Here is an 18762-nt window from a genome sequence, read left to right as displayed (position 1 = left end):
TGATATAAGTGCGGATTTGTCATTTTCACTTGTCTCGCGTCTTGACCCTCGCCTCTGGCTCGGGCCAAGAAGCCTCGAGACTCGTGAATAATGACTAACTTTCCGCACTTATATCAGAAATAACTATTTTTCAGTGTTCAACATGATTACATAAAGTAGTAGAAGTGGATGACAATTTTATTACTTAGCGGGCACATGTCATTGTCACGGTTAAACGTATTTTTCCGATGTATGTTTATTTAACTAAGTAAATAAGGCGATACAATTTGCAGAATGTTAAATTAGCATGCAACGAATTTGGATAATTTAATTTGATATAACAAGTAAAATTGTTACCGGAATGTATACGAATTTACACTACCAATAATGTTTGCTATTTTGTTAAGTGCACAATTACATTATTTATCATTATCATCATCAACAAAATGTTCGTTAATTCACAATTCATTCGCGTAATAAATATATCAACTAAAAAATCTTTTGTAGATTTTGTACAGGAAAATGTGTATTGTTAAAGTCAATTTTCGGGAAATTAATATAATGTTTCTGAAAATAAGTAAACTTTTTAAGCGAAATATTCATTTTAAGATAATATTTGTTCTAAAAGAAGGGAAAGACGTTTGGGCATCTGATATGTCACAACGGTTTCCTTAGAAGCATTGTAAAATATAGGCTTATGTAGCCAATCTTTTGTGTGAAAATCCCTGCGCATTGCGAGCATGTGAGCACACAATTGTCAAAATTGTAACTTACTCGTATTAGCGCAGATGGTCTGGACTATTCCTAATACAGTGAAAATAATGATTTTTCTTTTTAAATAATAATAAACTTTATGGATAGCCATTAACAAATACTAGAGAGATAGTTACAGTACTTAATTAGTAACTAATTCCTGGCCATTCAGGAAACATCAAGACACCGCAAAAGTATTTAGCCTGTGTTAGCGGATAATAGTGTTGCTAACCACGGCCACTATGGGAAAGCATCAGTCGTATTTTGAATAACATTTCGCACCCTTTGTGTTATAAAGTTACATCTGCAAAATAACACTTTTTAGGACAAAGGTTTAAAGATTCCACAAACGATATTAGTCAATATTTTTAATGCTTATATAGGAAAATTATAAAATGTCACACACACATTTCATGAAGTCCGAATTATTTTTATAACTTTCACGTGAGTAATGATCACATGTGGCTTTAGTACACCGAGTCTACGATATCGCACTGCTATTACAATAGTGTTATAACTCGAAATATGTGAAAATCAAAATTATATCATTGTAGAACGTAAAATTTGATTCTATACACGTCAATAAAACCGTCGTTAGAATATTGTAAAAAACAACTAACATATGTCTACTTAACTATTTAACTCCAAATGAGACACGCTTTATGTGAGCTAATTCTGGACAAAGAAGTCCTTATTCGAAAACAAGAAATGATTTTTTCTCTTTTATTTTTAAATATGTATATTTCGTAAGTAGGAAATAACCTATACATAAATTTACACAGATTCTGAGAAAATACACTTTTTGAGTTAATACACTATTGTATTAACAGTGCGATATGGCTTATGAGTATACAAAAAATAAGTCAGTAGTCCAAAAACCGGTATAGTATAGATGTTCATTTGGAACCTGTTTTTTTTACCTGCCGCCCAATCCACTATGATTTAACCACTAGGTCGTACTGTATTCTAAGTAAAACATACCATTGTTCCTCGACTAACAATAGTAGGAAGTTACAAACTCTAGTAATCCAACCAAAAACCACAAATTATTAGGTATTTGATTTATTTTTTTAAAAAGGTTGTTTTCCTACCACAAAATCGTTGATTCGTGTAAATAGGTACTATTGTCATGCGCAATGAGTTGGCCATGACAGTGAACGGTGCACGCGCGTTGTTATAGCTAAGCCGCAAATTAGGTATAACAACATGTTAACTTTGCTGTTATGCAATTGCGCGGCAGTGTCGCATAAGTAACATTTTAAGATGTAATCATTTTAATGGGTAATCTGTTTTAGCAAAGTTTGATATAATAAAGCCACGTGTGACCACACGGCAAAAGCGCTTTTATTACATGAAAGTCATAAAAATATGAAACATGCTTAAAACTGCATGAAACATATTATGTACACGTGAAATTTTAGAACTCACCTATTTAAACATAAAAAAGTTGTCTTCTGAAAAGTTGTCATTTTGTAAATGTGACCTTATTACACAAAGGGTGTGAAAATAAAATGATAATTATAGTAGATTATCGCTCGCTTAAATCGCTTAAATCAATCATGATTGTAAAAGTTGGCAAAAATTTTATATAAAATATTATTTAAACGAAACATTTATGTACCCAATCCACCCTTTAATAACCCACGGGGTAAACTAGCTAGTTATCTGTTTATGACAATCGAACTTAGTTTCTCCTAAAATCACGACTTTCAATCCTACAATAACAATGTAAGTTTATTTTAAGAAAATATCACTTTCAAATGACAGCATTGTCGATAAATGATGAATGCAAATTAATCAATACGGTTTAAGTATTCCGTGTGAAGCGTAACCTAAACCTTCACGGTTGGCAGTGGCGGCGCGCGCGCACGCCGCGTAACCATCGCGTATAAAGCCTTGGGATCACGTAGTATGGCACAAGTGGGAGATGTACAGCGTTTTTCTTAATCTTTCTGCTGTTCCAATATATTAAACTAAATAATACAACGCAGGGTCACCCTACACTATTTACTATGTTAGTATAGGTGTGCATAATAGAGAATAATTGTTTTGTACTTAACTTAAACGTAAAAATTATTTTATATTTAACTGCCTCCGTAATCGAACGGTTATCATGCCGGACGGCCACGCAGAGGTTCCACGTTCGATTCCCGGGCCGAAAGAAATTTTGTATGGCCTACATTTATTTCTCTCGTCAGTTTGGATGTAATTTGTAGTTGTTTATGTGTGTGTCCATGGGACGCGCGTCACAGGGTTTCCCTAGTGCAGGGCTATGTTGAGTGTGTGCGTTATTATTCAAGCGTATCTTTTCATCCGATCCACCGATTCATTCGATCGATAAATCAATGTCTGATTTCACGTTTGAAAACTGAGGCTAGTGCATTTAGGTTGTTGCGAGAACAATCTCGAGTGCGAAGTTTGATTATTTTTGAATATTAACGAACGACATTCAGTGCAGACCACCATCATCAACCCATTTATACGTCTCTCTGCTGGGCATGGGTCTCCTCTCAGGCGAGGGTTTAGGCCATAGTCGGTCACGCTGGCCCAATGCGGGTTGAGAACTTCACACGTTTTCCAAAGATGTGACCTTCGATGTGCAGGTTTCGCAAAGCTGATGGTAAATTACATTTTAAATTTCGCACATTAACTCCAAGAAACTCAGAGGTGCAAGCCCGGATTCGAACCCACGGCCTCTGCTTGAGAGGCGGTAGATCAAACCGCACGATTTGTACTAATATCGAGGATCGTAGTTGGTTTTCCTTATGTTACAAAGTTCTCTCTATCTGTACGTTTACCATATTATTTGAATGTCTATAAACTACAACGTACCTAACTGACTCGCCTTTCGGCGTTATAAGGCACAACTTAAATCTTTATTTTACATACGTATGAAATTACAGGCTTAAGGGACTTGTCAACTTATGTCTCGGTGGTAGTGCCTTCCAGATCTTTGCAATTTAAAGATCGGAATGGCACTGCACTGTAACTGTTACGGACAGGCGTGTAGCTTACCGTCAGGTGCATGATTAGTTCGTCCCATTACTTGATATTATAAAAAAAAGTGGCTATAGGCTCGTGTAGTAATACGGTTAATTGTGACTTAACCCACTTAAGCAATACAATATGTGAAAGTGTTGAGGCAATAACTTTTTCATGCAAATGAAAAATAATTCAGTTGTTGTTCTTTAGGATCATGATCATCTGATTTTTTTTCATAAAATAGCTTTATTTGGTTTCATGGCTTTGTCACATGTAACTTTTTACAATTTCTTACTCGTCAAACAAACTGATCGTGTTTCCTAAAAGCTCTTTATATTATAAAATAAAATGTTTTATTGTAATTATTTCAAAAAACACTGTTTTAATGAAATTGCAATCATTTATTGAATTAGAAACAATGTGTTGGAGTCACAATCCCGCTGTCACCTTGTATAAAAATAACAACGCAGATTCTGTTCTCTGACAGAAAGTACGTATACACCCAACGATGCTTACTTTGTTGTTTGTCCATGATTGTTCTTTTTTACCTCAGGCATGACTTCCACAACAGCAGTTCATCAAAGAGGTTCTTCCAGAAATTAATACCTTGCTGCTGCCTTAACGTTGGCGTTTTTAATCAATATTAACTGACTGCTTTCTGTACTCTTACCCCTCCTGTTGGACTAGGGCGTGAGCTATGTATGTATGCATTCGTCGAAACTGACACTAGCCCAAACCTAGTGGCCGCCATTAAAGAAAATAATAATAAATGTCTCTAAGTTACATAAATATCAACATTCAACTATTCTCACTCATATTGAAGCATAAGCTTGCATCTTACACCATCAATAAAAGTTCATCCGTCAGTAGCAAGTGCATGCTATGCGTTCACAATTACGTCTCTCATTTCCTTCTCATAACTTATTAATTTTATCATGCTCAGGTTCATTTTTATTTAATCAAGTTTTTATGTTATCTGTACCTACTTATTTTTGTCACTAAAACGACCAAACGTGTTGCCGTTTTAAAAGGCTGCTACTAAACGAACTGCATGCGCGAAATCCGTATAATACAACTCCACGCAGACGAAACCGACTGCTAGCAGTCGAGATTGACTGCAGCTGTCGCGCGCCGTGTGTTTAGTTCAGGAGCTCAGTGTAAAAGTTGACATCGCGATGTAAGTACGTACGCTATTTAAGTTACTATTATTTCGCCGCCGGCGTAATCGAAGCCAAAAACGAAAGCGTCTAACGCGGATAGATCCACTATATTTATGTTGCTTTAGAGAAGTAGAAGACTATATTCGAAATTAAGACAAAATGAAAACAAACAATTCGATTACCACTTTTGATAAATTAAACGATATATTAGGAATGTCAATTACTTCTTTTGATTCTCGGTCCGTCGTTCACTTCTACGCTTGAAGTTGAAGTCTAATAACGTTTTCACGCATTAATTGCATGCAGTCGATCTCGGCTGTATGAATTCGGTGTCGACTGCATGCAATTAATGCGTGAAGTCGTTATCCGAGACCTCGACTGCATGAAGTTAATGCGAAAATCGAGTGAAGTAAAACTGACGTTGGTTTCTGACAGGTGGTACTAAAAACCGTTTAAACAAAAGCAAGCAGTTACGGCCGAAACCTCGGCTGCGTGAAGTTGATTACGACTTTACGCATTAACTTCAAACATGCAGTTAATCTGTTGGCAGTCTTAGTGCTCGATACAGATCTTTGTTTTTTGTTTAAACGGTTTTTAGCACCACCTGTGAGAAACCTACAATTTTACTTCACTCAAATTAAAATAAAAAAAATCTACATGACCTTTTTTTAAGATTTTTAAGTTATGACTTTCCACAAACGTGATGCATTACGCCTAACGTAGAACATACAAAGTACAGCAAAAGTGCATTGTGCATTCGTTATGTGGTTTGAGGTAATGCACTTAAGAAAATATATACGAGGTTACATTTAAAAGTAATGAAATTTTACGAATATGTCGAAATGCTAAGTTGTTCTCAGAACTGACTATTGACCTTACGACCTATCTCAATGAAACTTCGCCCAGACTATCTAGGTTATCTTATCTAACCTATCAGCACGCCTATTCCGAGTGCAGAATCTGACATACATCAGTTGGGTTTAACAGCTGTGCTGTAAATATTACTTAACGCAGAATTTAAATAATTTAAAATAAATAAATAAATATTAGATAATATCACGTACGTTGCTCTGATCCCAAAGTAAACAGCTAAAGCACTTGTGTTGTGGAAATTGGAAACAACGACGGTACCACAAATACCCAGACTTATTAACCTATGTGTCAGGATGACGGGAGCGGTGGCAGTGCCCTTCAGATCTTTGTGTTATAAAACTCTGAGTAAAGACCTCTGAGAGTCTGAGAGGCACTGTAAGTGTTATGGACAGGCGTGTCGCTTACCCTCAAGCGCACGACTTTTCCGATCCGTCACTTGGTATCATATAATAAATTTTAATAAAATGTAGAAAATGAAACTATTTTTCCGGATTTAAATCGCTTATATTTGTTTTTTCAAACAAAGCGACGTTTCGAGCACTTTACAGGTCCCATGGTCACGGTTGACTGAGGTGGTACAGTCTTCAACCAGTTACGTCTAATATTAATCAAACCACCCTATTTTTTCTCTATAGTTACAATAATAATTAAATACCTTATTTTTAATTTTACAAAGAAGACACTCCAATTTACGCTACATTAACTTTTACAAATTATTTTATTGAATGAATTTTTATTAAGTTCAATTTATTATTAATTAATAATAGGAATGAGAATAAACTAAAACATATTAGTTAGTACTGCAGTTTTATGTCTGTTTGGGATTTTTCATCAGAGGAAATACTGGATCCTAAACCTCTCTGTTGAAATTAGGATGTTTTTTTAATTTCAATGGCCTCTCGCAGCATCCTGGGTTAAATCCTGAAAAATAGTTTCATTTCCTATGTGTAACAATCGCGAAAACCTAAGAACTTGATAAATGTAGAAAAGTTAGAATAGCTTTTCTTCATTGACTCGGTCGAGGATTGAACCCTGGATCTCAGAGATCGCGATATCATAAAACCGGTGCGCAAGCCGCTCGACCACTTTTTTGAAACTCATTATAGTTCTGTATTCAGTACTATATATATATCCCTACTCATTATAATTGACAGAATAAACTATAGGAGTAGAAAAACTATTTTTCACATCTAAATCACGTATATTTGTTTGTTTAAACAACCAATATTTCGGACCCTTTACAGGTCTCCCATGATTGTTGAGCCAGCCGTGACTATGGGGCCTGTAAAGGGCTTGAAACGTTCCAAAATAATGTTTCTTATACTTACATAAATTAAATAATACCAACAAAGGTCAAACTTTGACGACCGAAGCGTGATGTCAACACGCTTAAAAAATGCTAAAGCAATTTATAGAACAATACGATGCTTCAATACATAATATTGCAAATCACGGGTTGATTTACATTTGATTACGGCCCACGGACTAAGAACAAAGACCTCAAAATGAAGAATGAAAAAACTATGCAAAATAAGACGAATTGTCATGAATCTACTTTGCTAATTGTATGTTGTACGACATGATTTATTTTTTATTATACCAAGTGACGGGACGAAAAAGTCGCGCGCCTGGTTTTGAGCGACTCAGAGTTTGAAATGTGCCACAAACCACTGTGCCAGGCACCTTGGGACATTAGTTGACAAATCCTATGTGCCTGTAATTTCACCAGCACCTTTCAGAACAGGAACGCAGTAATGCGAACGTTGCTGCTTGGCAGAAATAGGTAAAGTGGCAGTGGTAGTACTTTCCTGGACGAACTCTTTCACAAGGAGCTCTACTGTTATATGTATGCTACGTGATACGTGTATTTATACGTCGGCAGAATTGTTATATTACGTTTTGATCTTATTTTGTTAAAAAATGCTATCTTTTACGAACACCTATGTTTTTATTGTGAAAGGAAATGGTTACCTACTAGACGTTTTTAATCAACTCAAAAGTTGTTTACTAACGATCAATCCATCTTTCTCAATAAACTAGTATTTAATATGAATAATTAAAATGCACAGGATTAGTTACATTATAAATTATTCAGTAAGCTATTTGTATAGAATTAATAAATCATGTCTCCGCCATGGTTATTATATTTGACATTGTAATAACCCTTCTAAACTTCGGTCCCTTCGTTAACAAGAAATTAAAGTAATTTATCTTTCGTGCACGCAAAAGGTAGGTACTTCTCAGAAAAAGACCACCTGTCAGCGATTCTAAATATATAACTTCAAAAAGTGCATTTTCATTCTTTTCATTTAAATTGCAGTTGAAAGCAACGATTTTCACTCTTAAGTAACCAAATTAAAGATTGGAAAGTGAGGGATAAGAGGAACATAATTACTTTATTTTGAGTCAAATGTTTTGTGCTCTAGAAAGAACAGATAAAGTGTTATAGGAATTTTGAAGTACACTAAACTTGTCTTGATTTATTAGCTTTACACGTTTTAACGCAATACTTACCATGTATTTGCCAAAAACGTGCAAATTGTGCTAACGTTGCTCTTCCCCCAAAATTTGGGATAAGAACATTGCATCGCATTTCTTGAAGGTTATTTAAATACATTAAGTTCGTATGATTTCACAATTGTCAAATTTATTTTTCCAGCTTTTTGAAATTTAGCATCGTAGCGACATCTCTTTACAATCGTTACTAATTTGTTTGTCTCTTTTAGCGACGGAGAAACTATAGTACTAAACTCTATAGACTACGAGTTAAGGCTTCAAGTCCCTCTTCCCCCGGTGTTCCTCTTACCCGACTGGCCTTAATAGCTTCTTTTTTGATCGCGTTTATTTGTTTTTTCAAACAAATCAATGCTTCGGGGTCTTTAAAGGTTCTATGGTCACGGCTGACTAAGTAAGAACGCGATAACTAACATAAATTTTAAGTCTAATAATTTCTCAAATTTTCGTCAATGAGCATTTTAAGTTCAAGTACAGGTATAAAAAGAAATATCAGGAATGGCTACTAAGATACAACATTCCAAGAATTTAATGTTAGTGTGCAAGTTAAACAAAAAATAAAGAAGTACTCTGGCAAATTGCTCTTATTATTTCGGATTTTTTGCGATGCAGATGGACGATTAGAACTTGGCACGCAGTTCTCAACATGTGCTGGATGAGACTGATTTCGTACAAACTTGTCAAAGTCACGCTTTTCTTGGAACATCAAACGTGACCATTACAAATTCGTGACGTAATTGAAAGGAAGTTAATTGAGGAAACTGACTCACAAAAAAATTTTATAATATTGTTTAAAGAGATCGCAACGCAATTTTATTAAATACAAATTAAGAGCACGGGCTGAAAATGAACTGGAACGTGTAGAATTGAAATTAGTTTTTTTTTTATTCCACATTTTATTTTTATGGCGATACAAGTAGCAGTAGAGTTCTTTGTGAAAGAGTTCGTCAGAGTAGGAAGAGCCACCTTACCCATTTCTGCCGGCAAGCAGTAATGTGAGCATTACTGCGTTACGGCTGGAAGGGTAAGGGTGCTGGTGAAATGACGACACATGGGATTTGTCAACTTGTGTTTCAGGGTGACGAGTGCAATAGTAGCACGAACTTGTTTGTCCCGTTACTTGATATCCTAGAGAAAGATTAAAATTACGTTTAGGCTTCTTTAATAATATCAAGAAGTCGTACACCTGATGGTAAGCTACACACCTGTCCATAACAGTTGCAATGCTACTCAAAGATTTAAATCGCAAACATATGAGGGGTCGTCAAGTGTATAACCAGAAATAGAGACGAAATAAGGGCCATATATTCCTGGTAACACATTAGCGATACAGCTCTTATAAATATCAACTCTCGTTTGCACTGAAATATAGACAGGCCGTCTACTGTATGTACGTCTCCGTATATTTAGAAAAATATTCTGTATTTATTGTAATAAAGATAATATCTCTAACAATGCCGTGCTGTTCTATTCGGTGGTGTGGGAAAAATGGCAAAATTTCTAATTACAAAACAAACGGAATGAAATTTCATCGATAATTAAATATTAAATATGTAATTTTGCAATTTTCGTCCATTATAGCTCTTATATTAATATAAAGCTCGAGTTAAATGGTCGATTTGAAGTAAAACAGTTGACGACACCCACTGACGTCAATTGTTTCGAACCCGGGCTAGCCAATCGGAGCAGTTGTCACAGTAATGATATGGCAGAATAGTTTTCAAACAAATTAAGTGACATTTCGCCTCTATTTCTGGTTATATACTTGATGTGAGGGGCACTGCCACTGCGCCCGTCACCTTAAGACAAAATTAGCAAGTCCTCTGTGACTGTAATTTCATCAGTATCCTTAAGGACTATCCACACACATCAGGGCCGTGCCCGGGACGTGGACGGGGCGTGCTAGTTTGTATGAATGTCTCGGGTTCGGGTCGAATACGTATCGGATGCAGAGTGCAAACGCGCTAATAGTAAGTATCACTGAATCCCTTCTACTATGGAACACTTGAGTTTGAAGATTTTAGACAAGGGTCGTTCAAGTGCACGTCTTTGAATTGATAGTCACTGGCAATAAACTGGTTTACGCCAAGTATTGCTAAAATAGCAACTCCTACGCAGTTTCAGCCTCTACAAGTGGGCATTGGCACAGTTTTTGTGGTCTGTTCTACATCAAGACATGAGTGATTTTGTTCTCGAATATATACTTATATTATATCAAAATTTCAAACTGCGTTGAAAAATGTTTACGTTTTCTAGGCCTCCATAGGAAACTCAGTCGCACAGAGATCAAGTGCTCATAATACATAACACACATACATAACTTTTTTAAAGCCTTGGTAAATTTTTTCAAAGGAGTCTTTATCAAGTGCGTGCAGCTTACAAATATGAATATATTTTTTTGTAATAGCATTGGAATATAGCTATAGTGAAAATATAGTTTTATAGAGGTCTCATTAGTCATTAATAAATTAACCTAATTCATAAAAAATGCAATTCGGTCAAAGGAAGTTGTTGATGCCGTTGTTTGAAAATCTTCTACATTTTTAAAATTTCGATTATTGAGGCTATTTGTAGATTACAACACTAACATTGTAATAACATGAGACTATTTTTTAACATTTTTATTGTTTATTATTTCGATTATTGAGTCTTTTTTATATAATATTAAGTGACGGGACGAAGAATAGTACGAGGCTATTTGTGGGTTAGTAACATTGTAAGAACAGCTGTGAAACTTTTAACTGCGGTAATTATAGAAAGAAAATTGAAATGTATGACATTATACACCGATATCATAAAATATTGCGAGCTAATAATTGTTCACATTGGCAAATGTTTCATGGGCTTTTGCCCATGAAACATTTGCCAATGTGAATCATAACGTTTTTGGCAATCATTGGATTGTTATTAAGTCTCAATATGCATATGAGCAGGGCCGAATTTAATGTCCAAATTTTTTTTTTAATGCAAACGCAAGCTATCTTGTGATAAATCCATCCTTGGACATGAATGATTGCAATTTTATTGTATTATATATTATTTTTTTAAACTATTATCTTATCAAATTATAACATACATGTTCATGAATAAAATCTATCACGATAAGATTGTAGAAAGTTAAGTTTGTATTATTAATGTTCGTTCATACTATGTTCTGCCCAGGGCATGAATGAGCGAAATTACAAAAACCGAAATGGTCGTAATTGTTTCAATTGAACTGAAATTGTCGCGTGGGTGAATAATCGTGAACTATGAAGTAACACAATTACGACTATTAAATGAATGCTTCCTTATATGGATTAGTTTTAGATGTATATTTGCATATTAGGTACGGTGTAGTGAAAGTGCAACATCGCTGTGTAGATATCATCAGCATCTATTTGTACGTCCATTAATCACAGAATGGCAATAATTTGTACACTCATTAAAGATGGACGGTTGTGATAATTGTAGAGGTGTACAAACCTTTTACTAATTTAAATTACACATATGAATGGGCAATTCTGGCTATCATATTCTCGTATTTTGGTTTAAGAGTGTAAAGTAAAACCGTGTTACTGTTTTGGTAATTATTTAATAAATAAATAAAAAGTTTTTGCTATTTTGTTTATTTACAAAAGCTTGTTTTCAAAAACATATTTCTTCTTGCAGACCTAAATGCAGGACACAATAATTACATTAACGGGTTTACGTCTTTTTATTATTATAAAGCCAAGTGACGACGGGACGAAACAGCCGTGCACCTAGAGGTACACCTGTTCATAACAGTTGCAGTGCCCAGAGCTTTAAGCCACAAAGATATGAGGGACACTGGCACTGCGCTCTGGTTACCCTGAGACGTAAGTTGACAAGTTCCATGTGCCTGTAGTTACGCCAGCACCCTTACCCTTCAAAATCGGGACGCAGTAATGCTTACACTACTACTTGGCGGCAGAAATAGGTAAAGTGGCAGAAGTACTGGATGGACTCTTTCACAAAGAACTCTACTGCTACTAAATAAATGTATTAAGTAAATAAGCTTCGTCTTCACCATTGATTTAGACAAGAAGGAAAGAATAATGCTATATAAGTTGTAAATGTACATTTTATCAAATTGAAAAGCCAAAGCCACTTTGGATTTTGAGCTTATCTATTATGTTTAAGATTAGAACTGTTCAAATTCCCTTTTGGTCGGATGTTTCATTTAAATCTTATGCGTGTTGATTGTACAATAAAATGCGTTGGTAGAAGTCCCGGGAACTAGGCCATTTTAACCAGAATTTTATTGATAAAATAGCTTGACGTCCCGAGTGGGTGACCAAAAATCCCACACTTTCCTCCATTATTTCTGGAGAGTGACACAACAACCAATTTAGATGATTACCATCACTAGCGCTCTTAAAACGCCCTAGCCAATTGTTTTTATTCTCTGATTCTAATCTTTGTCGTATATAGTGTTTCGGTCCAGATGACCCTCTAAGTAAGTATTTGGATGATGTGGACTCTATATAAATCCTAAACGAGCAATTGACGTATGTAGCAATATAATACAATACCTTTACAGTATACCATAACATGTAAGAGCTATGTCACACAGGCGTTGCGTCGTCGCAACGCTACGATTAAGCTATTTACGGTGGCGATGGTGCGTCATTTCAACGCAGCGTGTGGCACGTTGTTTGTGCTATATGTATATTGATCATAATTATATTTTAACACGTCAAAAGAAATTCACTATCGATAGGTATTGAATTGGGTTAGAATGACATTCTGTTCTTTGAAAATACTTTTTATAACTGACATTGCACAATTATGAAGAAATGAAATCTCTAATCGAAATAATCCTTTTAGGAAAACAAATAAAACGTCATATTTATAGATAATACTTAAAGAAAAACGTTCCAATACTTCTTGGAAATCGACAAAAAAGAAATGTTGTCAATAAAAGAACTTTTGTTGTTTTAGATTGTATAATCAGGTGATATCATTATCTTTCTAAACTTTCTCGTTCTTTTAATCTAGATGAACCGAAAAGTATTATTAGTTCTTTTCCCAGTAACCTTTCTTGTTTCCTTAGTCTATTTCAATTAAAATTGTTTCTTCTTCAATATAAATATTATTCTCCACGTAGACTGCCTCGTTTTCTTTTGTCTCATAAGAATATTAGAAACTATAGACAATACATTTGAAACTGTATTTTCTTCAATGAACAAAATAATTATTTCGATAAAAATATTATTTTCGACTGTCGTTAGTCATGAATAAAATTAAAATTTAATCCTGATCGAATGCATATTTCTTTATCTCGAGATCTTAATGTATATGGTTTAAGTTATACATTGATAATGAAATTATATTTTTGCATCTAAATCACATACATTTGCGTTTTCAAACAATCCAACGTTTCGGGCCCTTTGTAGGTTCCAAGGTTACGGTTCACTGAGATGGTAAAATAATTTAATTCAAACCACAAAATGTTTCACTATAGTTACAAAAATTGTTAATTAAAATATCTTATTTTTAATTTACCAAAGAACATTCCAAAATTACTGAACATGCGTTTTGTAAAATATTTTAACAACATTAATTTTATGGGAAATTGTTGGGTTGTACCGCTGCCTTATATCTGTTTGGGAGTTTACATCATAGGAAATACTGGACAGGAAAATGGTAGTACGGAGAATGTCCCTCTTTTTTGAATTATAATAAAAAGTGTGACGGGGCGAACAAATCGTGTGCCTGGTTGGTAAGCGACACGACTGTCCATAACAGTTGCAATGCCACTCAGAGCGCTTTAAATCATAAAGATCTGAGAGGTAGTGCGTTCGTCATCCTGAGACATAAGTTGACAAGTCCCATGTGCCTCTAATTTCCCCAGCACCCTTACCCTTTAAAACCGGAACGCAGCAATGTTCATATTACTGCTTCACGGCAGAAATAGGTAAGGTGGCAGTACTTCGCCGCATGAACCCTTGCACAAGGAGATGCACTGTTATTACCTTGAAATGGATGTTTTTTTTATTTCTATGTCCTGGGTAGAATGGACTTCTTTAGTGTTGGTTTACATTTCTTTTATTGTAAAATTATGAACGTGACATGTCTTGTGAAATGATGTCGTCAACGTCTCTGGCTGCACATTGGTGAGACAAGTGTAACATGACACAAACTTAGGAACATCTGATGACATTAATAATAGGCATCTTTACCCTTTGAAGAAGATTTGCTTTGTTTAAAAAAATCCATGTACTTGTTTTATTTTACATATACTATACAGCCCTGATAAACCGAAAAGCGCTATCTCAATCACGGAGCACGTTTTGAAAACTTTTTTCTACTTTTTGTAAATTGTATTTTCGCACCTTCAAAAATAATCTTTTTCTTTTAAAACTGATTGATACGTATTTTTGACTAATAGATTTATTGCCATACCTAAATTGTCCATAAATTGTACCATTATACCTATTTTGTGAGATACCGCTATTTTGATTATAAATAAAGGTTTCAAAAATTTAGATATAAAAATACTTCTTAGTGTTTTTTCAAATGTTTTAAATTAGTTTACGCTATTTCTATTATACCATTAGATGCGAAATTATTATAGCTATTGAATGGCATAAAAAAAACTAAGTATCTCAGATCTCGCGTATCTCAGAGATAGCGCCTTTCGGCTTAGCAGGGCAGTATAAATTATTCATAAGATTTATTAGATTTGCATATTGTATACGTACGTACTTATTTTCCGACAATAGAACTTGTGAAGTGAACCAGCACCATTAATGGCGCTATCTGTCTTGTGATCTAGTCCGGGTAGACGCGTGCGCATAATAACTGCCTGATTTTAGGAATTTGTAACATATTTGCGTCTTCGCTCGCGTTCTTCGTAGATCTACTTATGTCACCGCATTATAGCGGAATCAGTATATTACCAAAAATATTTTGATTTCGTGTTAAACAGATAGTAAGGCTAAATAGTAATCTGCAGGTTCTACCGCATGCACCTCGGCATTCCCTTCATTTACGTGAATATCTTGAAGTTATGATACGACTGGAACGTTGTTCATTGTCTGTTTGGTGTTGCTACTCACCGACTTAATCTTATACAATAACACACACTCAGCTTTATAAGCATATTAAGCTGCAACTATTCCACAAATAACGTTTACTTACTGAGACGTAATTCTCACCTTTCTATAGACCCTTCATTTAATTTCCTTTCTTTCCTTTATGTTGTACTTAACTACAACATACGTAATGCTGCTTATTTTCACTCTTACTGGATCGCAAATTCGGTCCACTCGTGGATCCCTTCTAATAAATTTTCGTAATTTCTCAACAACCTCTTATGCAACGCTCAATTCTTTATTATCTAGTCCAGCGATAGACATAAACATCCGTAGCAATATGATGCAACCATCATACAATTACACATCGCCAAGTACAGAGAAAGGGACTTTCTCACGTCAGGACCTTTCACTAACGATAAAAATAATTTTGCTAGTACCGACCAACCAGAGTACGATGGTCTTTGACACATTATAAAAAACTCATAAAAAAGTTTGATTGCCGACCCGAGACAAAGCTAATACTTTTCTTTGGCTTGAATTAGATTTTTTTTTAATATACGAGTAACACGAACAAATATAAGATGAAAACAACAAAATTATTAATAAAATAGAAAAATTGAAGTGCAAGTTACATCTACATTATTAAGAAAGCACAAGTGCAGTTCCATAAAAACAAAAAAAATTGAACCATTAATCGTTTAAATACAGATCATTAAGTATCCAAGTCTTTCAAAGAGATTTTTTGATACCGGAAACAGAATATAATTTGATAGGAAAAAAAATAATTTACTAAATCAATGAAGCAAATTTGAATGGAAAGGTGAATTTAAAATAATTTTTTTTCTGGAATCGGCAAAATGATTAGACACTACTAAATTTCTCTGTCGTCGTAAAACTCTCCTTAAAAAGGTAAGTGCGAGGCACTCTAGAAAAGCTGTAGAGGGTAGGTTAAAAAAATATATTTAAACATTTATCATACCTATTTATTTTTAAACATCAGGAGTAGAAACAATTTGAAATAGCTAGACAGATTTCTTCTATTGTTTTTTGATATCTATAAATCTCATTCTGTTTGCGATAACATACAATCTTTATACAAATTTGTATGTAGAAATATAGAACAGAATTTCAATATTTCGAAAAACTCGATCACTTATAAATACAACGTTTTAAAGCATGAAAATCTCATTGTGATAAACTTCAATGGCTTAGAACCGTTTCAAACCCTCTTACATTCAATAAAGCATTCAATGAAGAATGACGTTAATAAATTTATGTTAACAAACATTCCACGTTAATTCAATACCACGGTAGCCATTTGAAGAAAATTCACACAATTGATAAACTAAGAACTTATCTTTTTGTACACACCTAAGCTCAATAACCCAATAAAATCGTGCATAAATTATCATAAAACTGTCATGCATAAAAATTATATCTTAGACTTAAAGGAAACCACAATTTCCTAAGGTTCAATATGGAAAAACAGAAAAGAACATCACATTCAGTGCAAAAAACTTATACGACTTGTGCTTGTATAGTTCTCTATGACAGGCATGGGTGGTAATATACTTAGTGCTCTAATCGTGCTGTACCATGCATGTCGCTTACCAAACAAACGTCGGGACTTGGCCGTTGGCGCCTCGTCCTTTTGCGCCTGTGGTGATGAGTTTGCTTCTTCTACATCTGTAAATTATAGGTATACTGCTAGAATGCATTGACTTACTGTAGAAATTTTGCCTCCTGGTTGTTTTATATTATTGATAGTATAATATACGCTTCCAAATGTTTGTTACAGACATTTGCTCTAGGTTTTTTTTTGTAATATTGTTTACATAATGCCTAAATGAGTACATATCAAAAGAGTCTGTTAGTTAAGCGATGTTGAAACGACCATACAATGACCACGGAGCGTTCATTTTTAAAATAATAGAATTTCTCTCTATTATTATGTGTGTATATCGAAAATAACAATTAACATAATTGAACTATCATCACAAAAGTGGTGTAACTCACATTCAATTTTATTTCAACAATATAAAATCATAGTACAGTGCATAACAATTCATGTTTTGATGGTATTTTCATGACTAAAGAAAGTTTGATTTGAAAGTCTGCAGCCATTTTTTGTTAAAAGGAAAAGGCAAAGGTTTAACACCATATAGACAAATCGTAGTGGATTTTTCAAGCCTATTAAATTTTATAGACATTAAGCCTGGTCTTCGGTGGGTCGTCGTAGCTGAGTGGAGTTAATTCCGGTATAGAGTTCGAATTCCGGGGAAAGTTCCAATTCCGAGAATAACGATGATTTGTTAATAACGTTATAACTTTTGACATTACTCATTATTAGAAAAAGAAATAAAATAATGACGTCAACGTTTTTGACAATATTTGTTCGGAAATCACAAAATTAGTTATGTGGCGTGTTCCGTTTCCGGCATTTCATATGGATTTTTTTATGAGACCAAGTGACGGGACGAACAAGTCGTGCGCCTGATGGTAAGCTACACGCCTGTCCATAACAGTTGCAGTGCCGCTTAGAATTTTAAATCGCAAAGATCTGAGGGGCACTGCCACTGCGTCCGTCACCCTGAGACATACCTTGACAAGTCCCATGTGTAAATTCACCAGCACCCTTGCCCTTCAAAACCGGAACACAGTAATGCTAACATCACTGTTTGGCGGCAGAAATAGGTAAGGTTAGGATAGACATTTAAAATTTCGAAATACTAGAAATATTATACCTAAACTTTTGAAAGAAAAGAAAAGGAATGAAAAAAAATTGAATATAATTAATATCTGCCAATACTGTTGCACTAAATCACATAAACGTTTATAACATTCATAATAAAAGTGTAGTATAATGCACGGACCCTATCTAATTTCACATTTTTTTATCTCTAGACATTTATAATAGTGAGCGCACAAGGTTAAATAACTTAAAGAATTTTATCAACTTTTGAATTTGGAAATAATCTCATTATCATGAACGTCGTAAGGTTAAGATGATAGTGTTCAAAATTACAGGTGATTAAATATAATACTCGTACAACGAAAGTCAAATAAATAATATTAGGTATATTAAAATGTCTTCCCGGCAGTTTTTTGCCACCTAATATATATATCAAAAATATAAATGTGCAGACGCAAATCGAAATCGCTTATAGATTGTACAAATAGGCTAGAGTTGATTGGTAAAATTAGCTCGTATTTATTCCTTGGTCCTCGACATTTCATCACAAATGTGTTGGTGATCATAACTTACTACGAATGTTATCGTTTTTTCATTCGACGAAGTGTGAATTTATTAAATAGCCAATTCAAACATACATATGCTAACAAATGAGCACCTCTAAAATAGCGTTCGCACTTATTTATTCTTTACAAGAATTAGTCACTTGTACAACATAAAGCATTTGCTTCCTTAGTATTCTATAAAATTAGTTATTGTGTACAAT

The 18762-nt window shown here is 34.4% G+C and overlaps 1 protein-coding gene across 2 annotated transcripts in view; it reads right to left on the bottom strand.

The window, feature by feature from the left end:
• LOC113232994 (aquaporin AQPAe.a) overlaps positions 1 to 18762 on the bottom strand; it is a 119832-nt gene that overhangs the window by 87640 nt on the left and 13430 nt on the right. The window contains exon 2 of one of the 2 annotated variants that reach the window (XM_026467922.1): positions 16916 to 16990. The exons of the other annotated variant lie outside the window; for it this stretch is intronic. Within the exon in view, the coding sequence (XP_026323707.1) occupies positions 16916 to 16990 (75 nt within the window). The remainder of the gene's footprint in view (positions 1 to 16915; positions 16991 to 18762) is intronic. 2 annotated transcript variants of the gene reach the window in all.

Source organism: Hyposmocoma kahamanoa, unplaced genomic scaffold, assembly GCF_003589595.1.
Source record: "Hyposmocoma kahamanoa isolate Upper Pololo Valley unplaced genomic scaffold, ASM358959v1 78, whole genome shotgun sequence".
Lineage (NCBI taxonomy): Eukaryota > Metazoa > Arthropoda > Insecta > Lepidoptera > Cosmopterigidae > Hyposmocoma > Hyposmocoma kahamanoa.
Note: the sequence above shows the minus strand (reverse complement) of the source record. Positions and strands in the feature narration are given on the sequence as shown.